This window comes from Cupressus sempervirens, chromosome 1 (assembly GCF_028749045.1).
Source record: "Cupressus sempervirens isolate cs-2001-9-10 chromosome 1, ASM2874904v1, whole genome shotgun sequence".
NCBI lineage: Eukaryota > Viridiplantae > Streptophyta > Pinopsida > Cupressales > Cupressaceae > Cupressus > Cupressus sempervirens.
The window spans coordinates 65,037,840-65,058,650 of NC_143118.1; the positions used below are offsets into that span (position 1 = coordinate 65,037,840).

General features: G+C 36.6%; 1 protein-coding gene across 9 annotated transcripts; it reads left to right on the forward strand.

Annotated features, from left to right (window-relative positions):
- Positions 1-252: 252 nt before the first annotated feature.
- On the forward strand, positions 253-4,746 carry LOC149576172 (UPSTREAM OF FLC protein (DUF966)). 9 transcript variants are annotated; one of them, XR_016361400.1, is made up of 10 exons: positions 326-816; positions 905-1,067; positions 1,171-1,299; positions 1,393-1,462; positions 1,561-1,673; positions 2,115-2,922; positions 3,152-3,418; positions 3,811-3,849; positions 3,973-4,197; positions 4,308-4,746. XR_016361400.1 is itself a non-coding variant. In XM_089816536.1 (9 exons), exons 3-9 carry the CDS (start codon positions 1,173-1,175, stop codon positions 4,076-4,078), a joined length of 1,521 nt encoding a protein of 506 aa, XP_089672662.1. In that variant the 5' UTR covers positions 253-816; positions 905-1,067; positions 1,171-1,172; the 3' UTR covers positions 4,079-4,285. The 9 variants fall into 9 exon arrangements, 7 of the variants coding, with proteins under 7 accessions (XP_089672662.1, XP_089672644.1, XP_089672647.1 ...); XM_089816536.1 differs by lacking the exon at positions 4,308-4,746 and having other exon boundaries at positions 253-816; positions 1,561-1,664; positions 3,973-4,285; XR_016361399.1 differs by having other exon boundaries at positions 327-1,067.
- The last annotated feature ends 16,065 nt before the right edge of the window (positions 4,747-20,811 follow it).

Consider the following 20,811-nt stretch of genomic DNA (forward strand, 5'->3'; position numbering starts at 1 on the left):
TCTTCAAAATAATTATAATAAAATGTCTAAAATATTCAATAGATATAACAGAAAAAACAACTCTTTATCTACATCGACCTACCATTCATAAATTTGTTAGAGAAAAACAAAGACTTAAATAAAAGAGGACGAGAACATAGATAAGTCTGAACATAGATAAGTCTGTCCCAACCTTCATCACAGAAATTCGAGAAAACCTTATAAAACGAAAAATAAAAATTCTACAAAAATATCAAGCTTTTTGGACACAACAATTAGATTTGATGTGAGAAACCACCGCCTAACAACTTTATTTATAAATTCAATAAACGCGAACGATTAAATTGAACGTTTCCTCGCCGTCTCGATCATCTTCTTATTTCCGATTCCTCGTTTCTTGTCTTTCCATGGCGACGTCGAGATGATTCTAAAATTTAGAATTTCAGTGAAACCAATGGCTAGCTGAGCTGAGAGCAGGCGAATTTAGATGACGATAATGGAGGAAGAAATGAAAATACTGCGCGCCTGCAATGGATTAAGACGGATTTAAAGAAATGGCGTAAGAGTTGAGGCAGTAAAACCCCAAGACTCGTAATCTTCCAGCAAGGCGGCCATGTATGACAAAAGGAGGAAGGAGAAAGCGAGGGGCCTTTGATTTATACCATGCCAACTGAAACCCTTACTTTTGCTCGAAGGAATTCAACAAGAGGAAGATCCATCGCCTTCTAACAAATCTTTAAATAAAAATTGATACTTTATGGTCTCCGTCATTTTCCCTGTTCGTTCGCATTCCCAATTTTGCACCTACCGTGCCAAATCTCGCACGATTCCCTCTAGGTGATAACTCCATTCTCCAATTATTTTATTGATCTAATGTTTTCTATTTTTCTGTTTCTCGGGCTTATCTTATATTAGAGGTCTCCAGTCGTGAAAGGACACGCTTGAATTGTGGAGGTTTTAAGAAGGAATGCGAATTTATTGCTTTTGATTAGTAAGAGTTTTTCGTGCGCACGGTTGCCTCGTGAAGGAATAAAGCTTCATTTATTGTTTCTGGTAAGGTGCGGGAAGCCGTGCGAGGACATCCTGAGGTGCAGGTTTTTTCTAAATATTTGTGAAATTGAAGTTTTTTTGGTGCTTTTGTCGAGGATCGAATGTTGACCAGTTCTTTTACGCGTGTTCATGGTTTTGCAGTGATGGAATCCAAAATTGGAGAGGTCAGAAAGGTTCACGTTGTCTATTTCTTGAGCAGAGGTGGACAAATTGAGCATCCACATATGATCAAAGTTCATCCCGCGGTTCGAAACGGCGTGCGCCTGAAAGGTAGGATTCTCAATTTTTAGGTTTCTGCTTTTATTTTCCCCCTTTTGCAGTAAAGAGATTTTTAATAGTTTGAAAATTTATGGCGTGCTGTAGATGTTAAGCGATGGTTGTCGAATTTGAGAGGAAAAGACATGCCGAATTCATTCGCCTGGTCGTACAAGCGGTATGGATGAATTATGGATTTTTAATTTCTTGATGTCTTCAATTTAGTAATGTAAACTTTGTTCTGACGAAGAAGTGTGCTGTTTTTTTTGTTTAAAGGAGGTACAAAGGTGGCTATGTTTGGCAAGATTTGTGCGACAACGATCTCATCACGCCTATTTGTGACAGTGAATACATTCTTAAAGGCTGCGAGATCTTGCCGGGTAATCAAGGCAGGATTCTTTGAACTTGTTGCTTATTTAATTTTCTTTTTCCATCTCCGCAAGATTCGATCGTTTTCCATGAGATCGGGTGTTTTACAATATAATTGAACACAATATTTAAAGCAACTTTAGGAGAGTATCTTCCATGAGATCAAAAGGCTTTAGAGCGAAATTGAAAAACAATAGGTGGAGCAGAGGTTAATAATTCATATTCGCTCGAACTTTTCAATAGCATAATGATCGCTGCCAATAACGAATAATGTTATGCATATTTAAATTCTAGACGCTGCTATGAATGATCGGCTACAATTTTAGTGACATATGAAAGAGTACAATGTTGTGATGCATTTTTAGTTCAATTGATTTAAAACAGAGTCTGTAAGGTATCAATTAAGGTTTTCTTGTTTAATTTTCGGAAAACATTTTCTAACAATCTTTATATTCCTACAGATGCCTGTAAATGTGGCGCCAAATCGGCGACACAGGATGTTCTGGTGGAAGAGGTCCAGAGCAAGAGCAACTTCTCAGATGCCTCACAGCCGATGTTAAAAATCGAGCTACCTGAATGCCAGATAAATTACCCCGAGGATTTAATACAGAATTACTCCGAAGTGGAGTCGTACAGAGCAAGGCAACGTCTGAACAACGGCAATGATATCCGTCAGAATTCTGGCGAATCTGAAGACAGCCAGACGTTAGCTGAAATTTTGACCAAAACAACTGGCAACAGCCCTTCCAAATCCGTCAAAACATACATAGCCGTCAGATCGGCGACGACGGACATGAAATTCGACGCTGCAACACAGACGGGAGAAAGTCGAAGGCACACTTACGACAAGGAAGAATCTCCTCCATTGTCAACAACGGACAATTCTTTCGAAAAGAGCGTTTCCTTCGAAACCTCGGAGGAGTTCAGCCGTATTTCATCGTATTCGAAGCTTTCCTGTATGAGCAATGATGTCGTGAAGTCTCACAATATCAAAACTCCGTCAAAAGTTCCCCGTCATGGAAAAGCCAAGCCCGGAGGTGCTTCTAACGTTCTTCGTCAGCTCTTCACTTGCGGAGGCCTTGATACCAGGGACTCGAGAATTCTTGCGGTCAAAGCCATAACGTTCAACCGTGTGCCAAATGAAGAAAACCGATCTCCAGCGGCCGTCAATAAGCCCGCGTCAAGCACGGCGCCTACAAAGTCCGACTCTGGGCCAGATTCGACGGCAAATTCAGAAGTAAAACACAACAAATCTGACTATTCTAAACGGTAAGTTTTAACTAGTCTTAAAAACTTCTAGTGCAGCCCGGGTTCGAATCCCGCTAACCGGGAGACCTGACAATTTATTTTCTTTTCCTCCAATAGTTTTCTAATGCAGCCCGGTAATCGGTAGAACTGACAATTTATTTTATTTTTCTCAAAAACTTTTCTAATGCGGCGCGTGTTCGAATGTCGGTAATCGCTAGACCTGAATTTGTTTTCTTTTCATTTTAAGCAGAGATGCGCAGAACTCTCCAAATTTTTCTCCTGCAAACTCCTCTTCGCCGAGCTCCGGGGAATTCGCAGCAGCAAAGGTCGCCGATATTCCGCCGGCAGACATAAGTTCCGACAGTCAAAACAAAAAAGCAGAGGAAGGGACAGCGTTCGGTGTTAGTACCAATGTTTCCGATTCATTGAACAAATCGGTACAGTCCAAAGCATCTCAGAGTCCTGCTGTCCATTCGGACGATTTAAATACCAATCTGTCCAGCCGGAAAACTGACAGGTGAGGTCCATAAATTCTTCGCTTTTTAGCTAAATTAAGTCCGCAATTGTTGCGACCGCAATTCCTCGCTGTTTGTTGTAAATTTAGAGTTTGTTTTGTAAAATCGATGGATAATCTCAGTTAAGGAATTTCTGTATGTAGTATGAAATTGTTGATAATTTTTGTTTCTATTTTCAGTAATTCAATTCAGACATTCCTATTAATCAAGACTTGTATACCATAACACCATTGTAATACGAAATGATCAAATTGATCAGGCAATATTCTATCAAGTGATCAAAACAATTTTGTAACCTCATTTAATTGAATACTAAAATTTATCCGCCTTTGAGCATTTTTGAGCTTTTCTTTTGATTTCCTCATCAATTTGTCTTGACATAAAATTTTAACAGGAAAACCAGGCAAAAGGGCACCGGGGAGAGCAACTGCGTGTAAGCCACTGCAAATTATCTTCCCTAATTTTTAATCTGCACCTTCAATTCAAAATCGTATTGTGTTTGTTTTCAGAGTATAAATTTTCCACTGACATATTTATTTCCATGTGGTTTGTGAAGGCAATGCGGGAGAACAGTGAAGGCAGAGTATCTGAAAGCTCATACCAAATACTGTCGGGGACCCAAAAACTCTTTCAAACCCAGAAGAGCAATCGTTGCAAAATAAGACGACATTGACCTTGAAATTTCCCGTCGAAGGATGTCTGTTAGTATATACAGTTTTTACTGCATAGTGCATGGTGATTTCCGGGATTGGGCGGCATTCTGTCGTTAGCTATGGCTCGTGTAATTAGCTGTTTGTTCTCTATTTTAATGAAATTAGAATGTATTTGCTTTATGTTTCAATACCATCATATCTTCTCTGGGCCCGTAATACCCGTTTGCAAATATTTCAGATATTCCTTGATGTGATAAAAGGCTTACTGATTTGGAAAACATATCGGTGAAATCTCGCCTAAACAGAGCGAGAAGAAGAGAGCCAATTATATTAATGAAGGCGAATCGAAATTCTCCTCTAAACCAATTTGCACCAATGCTCCTCTAGTGATATGCGGGGATCTTTATTTTTATTCTTGATTTTATTTTATTTGGCTACAGCGTATTCCGTGGGCCGGGTTGGCCCCGTCAAGTTGGGAAATGACGAGATCAAATCGACTAAAAAAACTAGATCTGACAAAGAATTTAGAGTAGATTTGTATATGGGCAACCCTACTGACACCGGCTGGTATAGCGGGCCGGCCCGACCTCTTCAAATTTGACATTCTCTCCTATTAAAAAATATGATACAGATTTTGGGTAATGGAAATGGATATTATGGATTTTCATCTATTATAATAGAGTCAAACTATGGTACCATGAAGTGACAAGTGAATAAAATAATTTGGGTGAATGTTACAAATTTTATTAGATCATATTTCCGCCAAATTATGTAGGTGAACTAAACTAAACTATTTGTTAAAATATATTTTGTCCTTGTATTTAAGGAGGTTCAAGATAGAAAATTACACTTCAAATCATGCAGATTTTTATTAGAGAATTATATAATTTTAATAATTAAAAAAAATAAAATTATACATATAATAATAGCATGGCAAATTAAAATTTAATATCTTCTTAAACAAAAAATCTCTATATTGCTTAAAATATTAATAAGAGTCTTTCGACATGTAGGGTTGTGGTTTGAACAATTTATTTGTGAAACAACCATCAAAGTTCAAATCCTTGTTCGACCACTAAGGTTCTAAGTTCCTCTTTGTTCACTATGCTTACAACCATTATGCCTTCATTGGGTTATTGTATTTGTGGGTTTGAACAAGTGAAGTGCGAGGATCAATATTAAGATACTCACAACAACAACACAAAATAGGGTTGATGTAATCATACTTAAGGAATGTATTGGCACTACTAGGTAGAGTAGTGGCGTTGTGATGGCAAGTTCATGAGGTGGGGATTTTTTTCCCAACTTCACCAAAGAGGAGGTTGTGGGGTGTTAAAGATGATTGGGGGAGGAGGTGATCTTTAATGGTATCGGGTCCTATTTGTGGGTTGTGGCTTTGGTTTTTTGGCTCACTGGAAATCATGGTTTGGTTGGGGTTTTTTGGTTGGCTAGCTATCGGGGGGGGCGGTCATTTTAGAGTAGATTTAATATTTTTAAATATAATTATAGAGATAAAAAGTAGATTCGTGCCCAAATGTGACACATATTTTTTGGTATTTTTATTCCAAATAAATAATTAAATATGAATTCTCTATTATAACTTTTTGAGAACAAAAGAAATCCCGTGTTTGACCACCTTAACTAATTGAATTTTTTTTTTTTTTTTCTTATACAAGGCGAAGCATAGAATGTGACGCAATTTTTGGATTTCAAAAATCTTTACCATTTAAAAGTTATAGCCATTTTTCAATTATTATGTTAATCAGTAGTTCACTGACATCTTCATTAGAAATTAACTAATAAATACTTGTCGAACTCATAATTTGACAACAATTATATTGATGGAATCTTGAGTGTTCTCAAAAAACCCTTTTCATTTCATTGAATCCAGATGAAAAAGTATTGTTAGATGGCTAGTCGAAGTCTAAATGTTAGTGAAACATGAATCAAACACATTTTTTGAGTTGACCAAAGAGATTTGGTAAATACCAAGCCTAATTGCATACCCGATCCAAAATCGGGTACCCAAAATGTGGCGGCAAAATACTTTTTTTTAAATTTGAGATAGTGGGAACCAATTGTACATTTTAAACCAAAAGGCTAACAAATATATAATGATATTTGAATATTATTATTTTTTATTTTATTATTATATATTATATAATAAACTTTATTGTTATAATACTATGTATGATATTAAACATGATTAGATAGTATATTAGGTTCATAGTACTATATATTATTATATATTATCTATAATATTATCTATATATTATTATTATATATATAATATTAAAAATATTATTAAATATACTACTATAATATATATTTTAACATAGTACTAGGAATTATTACATAGTATTATATAGTTTATTAGATTACAATATGTCCAAAGGTGTCCTATGAACAATAGGGACATATGTTGTGATGATATGGGTTGAAGGGAGTTGTAGGTTACCTTCAACCATATGATCGATTACAATATGTCTCTAGGGGTCCTAGGACCCCTAGGGACACATCTCATGATGAAATGGGTCTAAGGGGGTCGTAGGCTTAAGGAGGTTGAAGGTTAGCCTACAACCCCCTTCGACCCATATGATCGATTACAATATGTCCCTACAGGTCCTAGAACCCCAAGGGACACCTATTATGATGAAATGGGTTGAAGGGGGTTGTAGGTTAGCCTACAACCCCATTCGATCTATATGATCAATACAATATGTCCCTAGGGGTCGTAGGTTAGCCATAAAACCCCATGCGGTCCATATGATCAATATAATATGTCCCTAGATGTCATGATGAGAAGGATCAAATGGACTCATAGGTTAGCCTATGACCCCATTCGACCCTTAAGATTGATTACGATATGTCCCTAGGGGTCCTAGGACATCTCTGGTGATGAAATGGGTTGAAGAGAGTCATAGGTTAGCTTATGACCCCCTTTGAATCTTAAGATTGATTATGATATGTCCTTAGATGTCTTAGGACTCCTAGAGACACATGTCATGACGAAATGGGTCAAAGGGGGTTGTACGTTAGCCTATGATCCCCTTCGACCCTTAAGATTTATTACAATATGTCCTTAAGGTCCTAGGACCCCTAGGGACACATGTCATGATGAAGTGGGTTGAAGGGGGTTGTAGGTTAGCCTACGACCCTGTTTGACCCATATGATCGACTACCACATGTCCTTAGGGGTCCTAGGACCCCTAGGGACACATGTCTTGATGAAATGGGTTGAAGGGGGTCATAGGTTACCTTATGAAACCATTCAACCCATACAATCGATTACGATATATCCTTAGGGATTCTAACACATGTCATTATGAAATGGGTCGAAGGGGGTCATAGGCTAACTTACGACCCCATTTGACCCATATAATTGATTACCATATATCCCTAAGGGTACTAGGACCCCTAGGGACACATGTCATAATGAAATGGGTCAAAGGGGATCGTAAGTTAGCATACAACCCCATTCACCCCATATGATCGATTACAATATCTCTCTACGAGTCTTAGGACCCCTAGGGACACATGTCACAATCAATGGGTTGAAGGGGCTCATAGGTTAGCCTATAAGTTCCTTTGACCCATATGATTGATTGCCATATGACCTTAGGGGTCCTAGGACCCCTAGAGACACATGTCAAAATGAAATGGGTCAAAGGGGATCGTGTGTTAGCCTATGACCCCCTTCAACCCTTAAGATTGATTACAATATGTCCCTTAGAGTCCTAAGAATCTTATGGATGTACGTTGTGATGATATATGATGAAGGGGGTTGTAGGTTACCTTCGACCCATATGATTGAATACAATGTGTCACTAATGTTAGTTTGTGGTGAGTAATCAAGGAAGTACTGTACATACTTCTTCTTTTTTCGTTATTATTTGCCAATTGGCCATTATTTTCCAATTTATGGCCAATAGGTTGAAACTAATTTTAACCTTAAAGCAAAAAAATACTTGTATAAAAGGGCTTAGGGTTAGGGATTGTTTCATAAGGCACTACTACATTTAACATCATTTTTCGACCAAAAATTTTGAACATCAACTAAATAAATTTAGGTTGGTCGAAATGTAAAGGCAAAAATTTCATTTTTTTACATATAAGACCCGTGTTGGTCAAAATTTCGACCAACACAGGGCTTACACATCTACAAAGTTCAAAAAACATTTTTCCAATTACATTTTTCGTGCCCGATTTCATTTGATGTTTTTGGAGCATTTTCGCATGGTTATCTCTGCATTTTCGCATGGTTTTCTCTGAGCCCAATTTCGTTTCAGGTTTTCTCCACCCACTTGATTAATGACGCCTGCTAGCCCTAGGAATAATATGAAAGGGGGCTCTACATTTGCATCAATATAGGGGGGGCGGAATAGTAGTTCGAAACTCTCGATATTGTCTTTCTTTCATTCTTCATGATGTACTCGACTTCAAAAGCTATTCCATTCACGACCTCCAATCACACCTGCATCTTCAGTGGTCGAGGAGAGGGATTTCTCTTTGAGCATATTTCCATAGGTACATGTGTATTTTTGTTGTAGGTTTTTATGATAATATTGAAGATGGAAGTGAATACTATTACTATCATTATTATTTTTTATGCCAAAGTTCAGCCATTATTGTGTAATATAAATGGGAGAGTCTCTGCTCAAGTGTTTTTTCTTAGTGATGTTTTGATGATAAGTGTTAAAAAGAGTCTAGTTGCAAAAAGAATGTAATGTACTTGTTGTTTCATTTTATTGAAAGTATGTAGATGCAGATTTATCATTTGGAATGTTGGTCTATTGTAACAACTATTATACTTTTTGTTATAGTAATGAAAGAAAAGAAACCAAATGTATATGCAGAAGCTGTAGTTGTAAAAGCTTAGAAGAAATAATAATGACAAATTTTAGTTTTTATAAATATAGTTGTGTTGGTATCATATTTTTCTTGTAATTTTGTTTTAATAATACATAATTTGTCATGTCCCCTATTCAAATAATTTAAAAAAAAAAAACTTTGTTAAGGCAGGCAGGCTCCAAAAAGGTGAAATTTTAGAAAAAGGGGCTAATCTTTGGAAACCAATGGACTAATAAATAAAAATTATTATTAAATTATATTTTATTAACCTCTCTTGGACGTGAGTTAGGGTTATGCCCTCTTTAAAAGGGGTTTGGAGGCATTTTGGGCTCATTCTACATCTTGATTCTTGCTAATTTTCTTGTTGTTCTTCAGAGGCTGCCAAACCTGTGGAGAAGGAGACCCAAGAACGGGAGTTTGCAAGTTTCCAGGAAGGCTAAGGATGGGAGTTTGAAGCCATTCCATGTGCATGCTCATACAGAGTTTTCCTTTGTGCTGAATAGTGCCGATTTGGGTGTTTTCGGGGTTGTTTTTGGTTTGAGTTTGGGTTTTCAGTTGAGTGTTTCATATCAGTTTGGGTTTTCAGTTGAGTGTTTCATATCAGTTTGGTTTGCTGCTGTATTTCAGACTTTATGATGTTAAAATAGAGCTGAATATATGTATTGGGTCGTGATTAAACTTCTGAGATAGTTTATGAGTGTTTTGTGGTGTTTCCGGGCATTTTTGTGTTAATTTCGGGAGCCCGATTGAGCATAGTTTTGCCCTACATTTGTGAGCTGTTGTGTAAAGGTTATACAAATCTGGAAATGTCATTTTGTAGGCTGTTATGCTGCTGAAATTTCTGTAAAAATGTCCATTTTCAGATTTATTAATAATTTGTGAAGTTATGAAGTTTTTGGCACTAATTTGGACATACCCGATTTGGGTTTTATTGAGAAATTGGCAGATCTTTGTAATATTGGTTGTTTGATTTTAAAGTTCTGATTTGAGGCTAGAAATATCATAAAAAATCAGTAAAGGGACATTCCAGTGGTATCAGAGCCGTGATCTTGCCAGCCTGAGGTTTTGTAGAAGTTGCATGTCAATTTTAACAACTACCCAGATCTTGCATGTCAAGTTTTGATAACTACCCAGATCTTGCATGTCATATTTTATGATTGCATGCAACTAAGTGAAAGAGAAAAAAGATATTTGCAGCGAGAAAAGAATAAAGAAATTTTGATCAAACTCCCAGTTGAAAGCAAAAGTACAAAATCCAAGGAAGAAAAAAGTATGGCTGATCCAGATGAGATGGCAAAGAAATTCTTCCAAGACATCCAAAATACTCAGAAGCAAACAGTGGATGGTTTGGCGGAAACTAGAGAGGCTTTGCGAATATTGACAGAAAAATTACAAGGAATTGCATCTATTAATGAGAAAGGGAGCACTTCAGAGGAGCCAAGAAATGGGAGATCCACACCATCTAAATCAACCAAATCTATTTTCTTGCCTGCAGATGAGCCACCAGTACCAAATCCAGCCATTAATCCAGTGGAAGAGGTTATAGGTAATTTGATTACATTAAGAGCTACTTACAATGGCTTAGATGATGACTTTCGTAGTTCAGTTCCTTTTAGAGAATATGTGGATATGATGAACGCTTTGATGCCCAAGAAAGTGAACAGGAGGGAGCATGACACAAGTGGAAGAGAGCTCAAAAATAAAATAAGCAAGTTTACAGCACCTACTTTTGATGGAACAAATAAAATTTCAGCTAGAGCATGGCTACAAAAATTAGAAACTTTCTTCACACTTAACCCCATGAAAGAGAGTGATGCTATTCAATTTGCAAGTCTACACTTGGAAGATGCAGCCTATGATTGGTGGTATCATGGAATGACTACTCAAGGTCATGATCAGGTAACTACATTTGAAGATTTCAGTCAAAGGGTGATAGATAGATTTGACCTCAAGGATGATGAAGAGTACTTTAAAGAATTGTCAAAGTTGAAGCAAACCAAATCAGTTAATGAGTATATAGAAGAATTTCAAAAAGTGGCTGTTATGGTACCTGATATGAGTGAAAAGAGGATCGTTTATCTTTTTCTTGATGGTTTAGAAGATTCTGTTAAGGGTTTGGTTAAGGCTTTCTCACCCTCAACCTTACAGGAAGCTATCAAAAGAAGCTTGCAACTTGAAACTTGTGTGCCTATGAAATCAATCACTAATCAAAAACCCCCAAATGTTTGGCAACATAAGGGAAATTTTCAGAAAAAGACTTTCCCAACACTACCACCAAAAGATGTGACAAATGTGGCAAAAAAAAAGGTAGATGAAGAGACTAGGAGTGAATTACGAAGGAAAAAGCTCTGTTTTACTTGTAGAGAACCATGGTTTCCAGGACACAGATGTTTGGGGAAAGGTCAAGTGCACTATATTGAAGTTGCTTCAGAATCTGATTCAGATGAGCATGAGGAATTTCATGATACTAAGGAGGAGATAGAAGAAGAGAAAGTAAAAGAAATCAGCAAGGATGGCACTTTAGCAGCATTATCAGGAGTCCCAAGATACCATCCCTTTCGAATTCGAGGGGTACTAGCAGGGCAAAGGTTGACTGTTCTTCTTGATAGTGGGGCAACTCACAATTTTATTGATGAGGGATTTGTCATGAAAAGAGGGCTTAAAGCAGAAGATTTTGAGGGATTCAATGTTACTGTAGCTGATGGATTCACTATGCCTTGCACACGGGTGGTGAAACAACTCAAGATGACCTTAGGAGATTATGAGTTATGTGATGACTTCTATGTGGTTGGTATTGGGGAGACATATCTTGTATTGGGTGTTCAATGGTTGCACTCTATCGGAGGCTATTACATGAACCATCAAACTATGGAGTTTAAATTTCATTCCAATGGGAAAGAAGTCATATTGAGAGGGTTATCGAATGGAGCACCTAAGGCGGTCTCTGCAAAGAGGATGGAGAGGACTTTTCGAAGAGGACAAGTAACATGGGCAGTAGGAGTCATAATCCAACCAACAAGCTCTCCAAAGAATCAAGGTAATTTCCATTTTGAAATTCAAAATATTCTTAATAAGCATAGTATAGTTTTCAATGATTTGCCTCCAGGATTACCACCAGATAGAGGTTTTGAGCATGTTATAGAGTTAGAACAGGGTGCCAAACCAGTTATAACAACCCCATACCGCCATCCAAGAGGTTATAAGGAAGAAATTGAAAAAACTATTAAAGAACTCCTGGACATGGGATTCATAAGGCCTAGCTCTAGTCCATTTGCATCATCTGTGGTACTTGTCAAGAAAAAGGATGGTACAATGAGAATGTGTATAGACTACAGGGCTCTAAACAAGAAGACCATAAAAAATAGGTATCCCATACCACGCATAGATGAACTCATTGATGAGTTACATGGTGCTGTATACTTCTCAAAAATTGAATTAAGATCAGGCTACCATCAAATCCGAATGAGGAGTGAAGATGTGGAAAAGACTGCTTTCAGATGTCACTATGGGCACTTTGAATTTCTTGTTATGCCATTTGGACTCACTAATGCACCTGCAACATTCCAATCTTGTATGAATAAGGTATTCAGTCAACATCTTCGAAAATTTGTTTTGGTATTTTTTGATGATATCTTGATATACAGTAAAACATGGGAAGAGCATCTAAAGCACATAGACACTGTTTTGGGAATCTTGGAGCAGCAATCCTTCTATGCTAAGCTATCTAAATGTAAGTTTGGTTTGATAGAGATCCTATATTTGGGACATATTATAAGCTCTAAAGGAGTACAGGTTGATCAACAAAAAATTTAGGCAATTTTGGATTGGCCTCCACCCACTAATCTTACACAGTTGAGAGGTTTCTTCGGGTTGTGTAGCTACTATAGGATATTTGCCAAGGGATTTTCTCAGCTTGCTGCCCCCTTGACTGATTTGACAAAGAAAGGAGCTTTTGTTTGGACAGAAGAGGCACAAAAAACATTTGATAAGCTTAAGGAGGTAATGAGTTCATGCCCTGTGATTGCAATTCCAGATTTCTCTTTACCTTTTGTTGTTGAATGTGATGCTTCGGGAGAAGGTATAGGGGCTGTCCTAACTCAAAGGGGACATCCAATAGCATTTGAGAGTCAAAAATTAAATCAATCAGAGAAAGGGTACTCCATCTATGATAAGGAAATGTTGGCAATCATGCATGCACTTCATAAGTTTAGACAATATTTGGTATGTGGGAGATTCATTGTAAAGACAGACCATAATAGCCTCAGGTTCTTCTTGAACAAAAGGGATTTGAATGATCGTCAACAAAAATGGGTAAGAAAATTGCAAGCTTATGATTTTGATATTGAATACATGAAAGGAAAGAATAATGTGGTTGCTAATGCTCTCTCAAGAAAGCCCACTTTGTGTTCCTTATCATCTATCTCTGCTGATTGGAAAGTCTCCATAATTTTAGAGTATGCTAAAGATTCATTTGCCACCAAGATTTTGGATAAGTTAGTGGATGATAACAGGTACAAGGTTGTTGATGAATTGATTTATTACAAGAACAGAATCTTCTTAGTGCTAGGGTCAAAAACTAAGGAGAGGATATTGAGGGCCTTTCATGACAACCTTTGGCTGGTCACCAGGGATACTTCAAGACATACAGGCAAATTCGAGAGCGGTTTTCATGGAGGGGTATGAAGGAGGATGTCCTTAAACACATTAAGGAATGTATGGTATGCCAACAAAGAAAGAGTGAGCAAAATTTTCCTGCAGGGTTGTTGCAGCCACTTCCTATTCTCGAACAAAAATGGGAAAGTATTTCCATGGATTTCATCACTGGGTTGCCCAAGGTTCAAGGTAAGGATTGCATATATGTGGTGGTAGATAGAATAACTAAGTATGCACATTTCTTTCCTATCACATCTGATTTGAAGGCATCACAAGTGGCCGAATCGTTCTTCAAGGAAATTTTTAGATTACATGGTTTGCCTAGAAACATTGTTAGTGACCGGGACAGTAGATTCCTCAGCTCTTTTTGGAAGGAGCTCTTTCATTTGGCAGGAACTGAACTCACTCCCAGTACTAGCTATCACCCTCAAATAGATGGACAAACAGAGATAGTTAATAAATGGATAGAAGGATATTTGAGGAACTATGTTTCAAATCAACAACATGCTTGGGTGAAATGGTTACACCTAGGGGAGTATTGTTACAATACATCTCATCACATGTCTATTGGTATGCCTCCTTTTCGTGCTCTTTATGGTTATGATGCCCTTTCCTTTGTTGATCTAATACTTTCCGATAGCAGAGTACCTGCAGCAAGTGATTTCATCAAGAAAAGCCAAGACATAATAAGGTCCCTCAAGGATAATCTACAACATGCACAAAACCAACAAAAGATATATGCTGACAGGAAAAGGATTGAAAGATCTTTTGAGGTGGGAGATTTGGTATTTGTTAGGTTGCAGCCATATAAGCAAAGCACCTTGAAGAGAAGTGGGGCAGAGAAACTCAAGCCAAGGTTCTATGGGCCTTATAAAATCATCAAGAAGGTACGAGAGGTAGCTTATGAATTGGAGCTCCCACCAAACAGAAAAATACATAATATTTTTCATGTATCTTGCTTAAAGAAGGTTCTAGGACAGCAAATCATAGTATCTACAGAATTACCACCTCTTGATGATGAAGGAAAATTAGTTTTGATACCAGAAGAGATTTTGGATACAAGAGAGAAAAGGTTGAGAAATAGAAGCATCATAGAGCATTTGGTCAAATGGAAAGGATTACCACTAGAGGATGAAACTTGGGAAGGAGCACATATTCTTGAGAATTCCAACCTTCATTTCTTGGGGACAAGCAATATTTGGGAGGGGAGGACTTGTCATGTCCCCTATTCAAATAATTAAAAAAAAATAAACTTTGTTAAGGCAGGCAGCTCCAAAAAGGTGAAATTTCGGAAAAAGGGGCTAATCTTTGGAAACCAATGGACTAATAAATAAAAATTATTATTAAATTATATTTTATTAACCCCTCTTGGATGTGAGTTAGGGTTATGCCCTCTTTAAAAGGGGTTTGGAGGCATTTTTGGGCTCATTCTACATCTTGATTGTTGCTAATTTTCTTGTTGTTCTTCAGACGCTGCCAAACCTGTGGAGAAGGAGACCCAAGAACGGGAGTTTGCAAGTTTCCAAGAAGGCTAAGGATGGGAGTTTGAAGCCATTCCATGTGCATGCTCATACAGAGTTTGCCTTTGTGCTGAATAGTGCCGATTTGGGTGTTTTTGGGGTTGTTTTTGGTTTGAGTTTGGGGTTTCAGTTGAGTGTTTCATATCAGTTTGGTTTGCTGCTGTATTTCAGACTTTATGATGTTAAAATAGAGTTGAATATATCTATTGGGTCATGATTAAACTTTTGAGATATTTTATGAGTGTTTTGTGGTGTTTTCGGGCATTTTTGTGTTAATTTCGGGAGCCCGATTGAGCATAGTTTTGCCCTACATTTGTGAGCTGTTGTGTAAAGGTTATACAAATATAGAAATGTAATTTTGTAGGCTGTTATGCTGCTGAAATTTTTGTAAAAATGTCCATTTTCAGATTTATTAATAATTTGTGAAGTTGTGAAGTTTTTGGCACTAATTTGGACATACCCGATTTGGGTTTTATTGGGAAATTGGCAAATCTTTGTAATATTGGTTGTTTGATTTTAAAGTTCTGATTTGAGGCTGGAAATATCATAAAAAATCAGTAAAGGGACATTTCATAATTATATTGTATCATTTAGACAATAGTTTCATATTCAAAAAAAGAACAAAAAGAAAAAAAAATTGAGTGTGTTTCTCTCTTCAACTCTAGAACATTCAACTTAAACATCAACACATAAAGATAATAATTTGAAATTTGGTGTGTTTAGTTCTTGGAGTTGTACCCTCTATACCTAGGCCATGTGGGCTATAAAACATGATATTCATGTGATTCTATGTTAGATGATGATGATGATAATGAATAATCACCATCTACTACTAGCTCATGTAGTGATAAAAGGTCTTCAATGCACCTCTAACTACAAGTATGCCATGGAAAACTTGTGATGGAGATGAATCCTCAAACTAATAGACTATCATGGAAATTTTTTGATGAAGATGACACCTACAAATACTGGACTATCTTCAAAAACTTATGATGAAGATGGCACCTAAATTTACTAGACTATAATTGAATTGATGTACTTTGGATCCTTCACTGAAAGTCTTTGTCATTTTGTTAGAAGATGATTTATCTTCTAGTTCAACCAAAAGAATCTCTCTCCTATATTTCAACATTACATTTCATTGTTGCATTGCAATTAGGTCTTCCTACAAGGGTTTCCATTTGGATGAATAACAAACTTGTTGGTGTTTTAAAACTACTAAGCAACAAAATGCTTAATACCAAGATGACAATACTCACACAGTCTAAAGACTAGCCAATTCTTATTATCAATTGTATGTGCACACCATTTGGGCAAAACTTCTACAAAACCAAGGGTGGTTTTCTACTCTTTTGGCTCTGCAAAACCAGGGTGGGTATACCCAGGGATGATACAAGACTGGAAAAACTGTATGAGAATTATCTTAGTTTCATTCTGATTCTCATCTCAAATTCTCCAATACATGTACAATTCTTGATACTTTAATAAACACATCCCATATAACAGATATGGCCAAAAATCTTCTATAGGTCTACAGATGTTCTCAGCAATAATGGCCAACTAAAGTTAAAACATTCCATGCAAACAAGTAGAGGCCAACTTTGAAGATCTATAGGAAATAAAAGTAAAGTTAATTATAATTCTGCATTTTGACAATCATGTGTGACACATTTCTCTTTCAGCTGGATTAAATTTGATTAGTGCCTAATCCATTGGGGTTCAGAGTCTACTACAAATCTCTAGATCTAATTTGTTGCCTTACAAAAAAATTTATCAGCAATTCTTATCAGAAATCGTCATTCAAAATCCTTTCTACTACTACAGAAACCTTATCAAATTCATCAAAGCTTTTACTTAATCCATTGAATTAAAAACCATGATAAACAAATATACAACCTAATTGAACTGCATTCAATTGCCCAAGCCTTATGGGCATATGCACCGAGTTGTGGTGCCAAAAAGGTGACAAGGAAATTTTTTTTCCTATTTTACAAAGCGCGTGCGCGCTTTAAAAAAATAAAAAGTATATATGATGGGCTGCAAACCCGCAGCCCATCATTTTCATTAGCATTTTCTTCTACTCCTATAGCGAGCAGCGCGTACGCGAGTTGAAGACTCAACATTTGCACCACCATTTGCCAAAATGCCTCCTCGTCGACGAAATCCAAGACCACAAGCGCACCCACGACGACGCCGTAAGTGATATAAACCTAACTTTGCATTGTTTGATATATTTTTCATATTGTTTTGTAAGTTTTTTATATTCTTTTGTAAGGTTTTTACAAATTTCATTTAGATTTGTTTATTTATTTGAATTTCAATTGATTTTTTATTAGGAAATGTTCACAATCAACCAGAAAATCCACAAGAACATCAAAACCCTCAAGAACCCCAAAACCAAAACCCTCCTCAAGAAGAAGAACAAATTCCACAACCCGAACCAATTGCAAGACCTCCACCAGGCACACAAGAAAATATAAGAAATGAAATAGAGAGAGGCAAAATTGAATTAGAAGGAATCATTGCTCAGTTGAAAGAATCCGAACAAACCAATCCAATGAGGGCTCAATTGGCATCATCCCTCAAATCCATTAACACTCAGATAGCCTTAGTTAGTGGTCAATTAGATATTTGGCGGGCTAAGAGGGATGAACAAAAAATATTTTATGCAAATAAATTGTCATATGAAGATGTTAGAAAAAAGGAAATACCAAAAGGTAGTATATGTGTATTATTTAGAAAACCCGGTGAGAAAAATACTATTAGAGAGGGTACTAAACGATTCCCCATCCATTGGTGCATACATGATGCTATTAGAAATAATTTTTGGGATAGATGGTGGATGGTTTTTGATGCCCCTCCTTGCAACAATCACGAGGTCCCCATGTATTTTTTGAAGAAATTATATTGTGAGTTTGTCCTTGGGGAGATCTCCAATTATTTTGATATGTTAGACTCCTAGGGTAGAGGTGGGGGGTCATCATTTGAGAGGCCAGGAGCACGTCGTGACCCTAATGTAGTTAGGGCAGCCGTGGTCCATCCACAACGCGAGCATGTGATTATTCCTTCAGTTATGAAGGAACATGTAGAGGCCATCACTCTAGGGACCATTAATGCTTTGACGTAGACCCTCATCAATTCCATGAGCCCATTAGTTGAGGGGGAGCCTTCTATACGTCGTGGTCACATGTGCACTTCATGCGGATCCCTATGCACATTTGGCACTCATGTCGAAGATGATGCAGATGATGGGCTTGTCACCGATCAGTTCCTGAATGAGACATTTGGCATTGAAACACAGGTAAATTACTAATTTGATCACATTTCATACGTATAGTGAATGATTAATTAATTAGGATTTATTGACATTGTTCAAAATTTAGGGTCAAAGTGTTCCTGGGCCTAGCAGCGATCCTTCAGGCCCATTTTTTGTCCCTTTGACGAGTCTTGAGGTATGTATCAATTTAATCATTATAATTAATACATATATTTATTACGTAATCATATTAAGGATTGACCAAAAAAATATGCATGTGCATCAGTTCTCCACAGGACCCTCAACCTTTACCACAGACGCAGAGTAGAGACATCATACGAGCTTCACATAGGTACAATTGTTTCATGTTAATTTAATTCATTTGATTATATTTATTCCATGTTTCATGTTAGATATAACATGTATTGTATGACATGCAGCTCATGATGTCGGACACACCTCCTCATCTGCGAGAGTCTGTTGATAGTGGAGTGGCTGTAGCTGTGGCTAGCTCACAGCCATTGACGGAGGTATGAAAGAATTTTCTTCGTTTTAGTTGTTGTTTATAATAGTTAATCTCAAAATTTCTAATGTTATTTATAAGTTATTATATTTATTGAATTTTTGTAGGGTCTTGTCATGCCTGATCATCCACGAGCATTTGAGGTGGACTTACAGAGTGACTATTTGTTGGCGGTAAGAAAATAATTGATTTTGTGAGTACATATATTTGATTTCAACGTATAATAAATATTGATTCATATCTACTTTCTTTGTATCAGTTGGACCTGGAGAAGAGCCTCAACAAGAGGTCAAGTGAGTGTGTCAGGAGGGCCCTGTCATCTCCACTGTCTCCCTCCACACGATGACAGAGGACGTCGAGAGACTTGTTTCCTTCCCCTCGTGGGAAGGAAAAGATGTAGTTGAGATATTTGATACATATATATAGAGACTTGTTTCCTTCCCCATGTATATATATAGGCATCTGAGAGACATATTCAATACACATTTGATGTACATATGACATTCTATATTTGATGTATGACATTATTGGTTAATATATGATATGTTTGTTCATATACGACATTATTGGTTATCATAATATATTATGTGTTTGTTAATGTATATGACATTATTGGTTATCATTTTATATTATATGTTTGTTCATGTATGACGTTAAATTAGATATGTTCGTGTATGACATTAAATTAGATATGTGCATGTATGAAATTAAATTCAATTGCTAGAGAGTTGCCATTATGTCTACCAACTAGTAGATGTTCTTTTTTGCTTTATTAGTATTTCTCAAAAACTGCAAAGAAGTTGTTTCTGGTGAATAGTTGTAAAAAATTGTGATCGTCGACTTCATGTACTCATGGCTTTGGCTACGAACACTTGTAACTTTGGCTATAAGCATCCATGGCTTTGGCTATGTGCACTAGTGGCTTTGGCTGTGAGCATTTATGGCTTTGGTTGTAGGCACAATATAGCCTTGGTTGTAGGTTGTCTTTCTTGCTGCATGTCGAAGTTACTTTCAAGAATATCATTAGTCTAAGATCATTACAATTAAAATACTATGACATAATACCTTGGAAATGATAGTCTTTAACCCATTACTTTATTTGTTAAAACATCATGTAGTATCTACTGTAGTCCTTCTACTCAAATATGTTTTCAAAAATACTTAGTATGGAAAAGAAATGTCTATGGAAAGCTTGTTAAATAGGATATTGAAGAACTAAATGTGGATAGTCATTAGTACCCATCAATAAGAACACGGACATCTTTCTCAAGCAAGCCATATGACATTAGCAAGTAATTTATAAATTTCCTTTGCAAATAACTAGAAGATGCTATGAATCTTAATACAGAGTTAATCATGAACTCATTATTCCATCCAAGAAGCATATATCACCCTAAGCCAATTAACCGACAGGATAAAAATTAATTCAATTTCAACAAAATTTTGAGTATAACAAGCATCTTAGGGATTCTTACAAGAATTAACACGATGTTCACAAGAGCATTACAAGTTCTTGTAATGCTATTTCACATATTGTAATCATATTCAGTTTTGAATGGCCATTTGTGTTACAAGCATAAATGTTCTTTAAGGTCTTTTAATTCTAGACATGAATTTTATTATGAAGCTTTTTTATGGCAACCCACTCAATGCATATATTGTTGTTCCACATTATGCTAATTTGACTTTCATTGGTTGATTTGGGTCTAGACATGACGTTATTCACTACCTTTTTTATATATTTTTTTTTGTAGTGAGGTTCCAGCCTGAATGAATGTATTAATCATCGAAGTTGTGAACCTTGGTCGAGATCCTTACAAATATATTTTCAAATTGGACCTCAAATAGTTTTCTCAGTCACCCCCTGTACACAAATACTGAAATTGTAGTTAATTACAAAATTAATACTGAATTAACACAAGTTTAATTGAGAAGTATT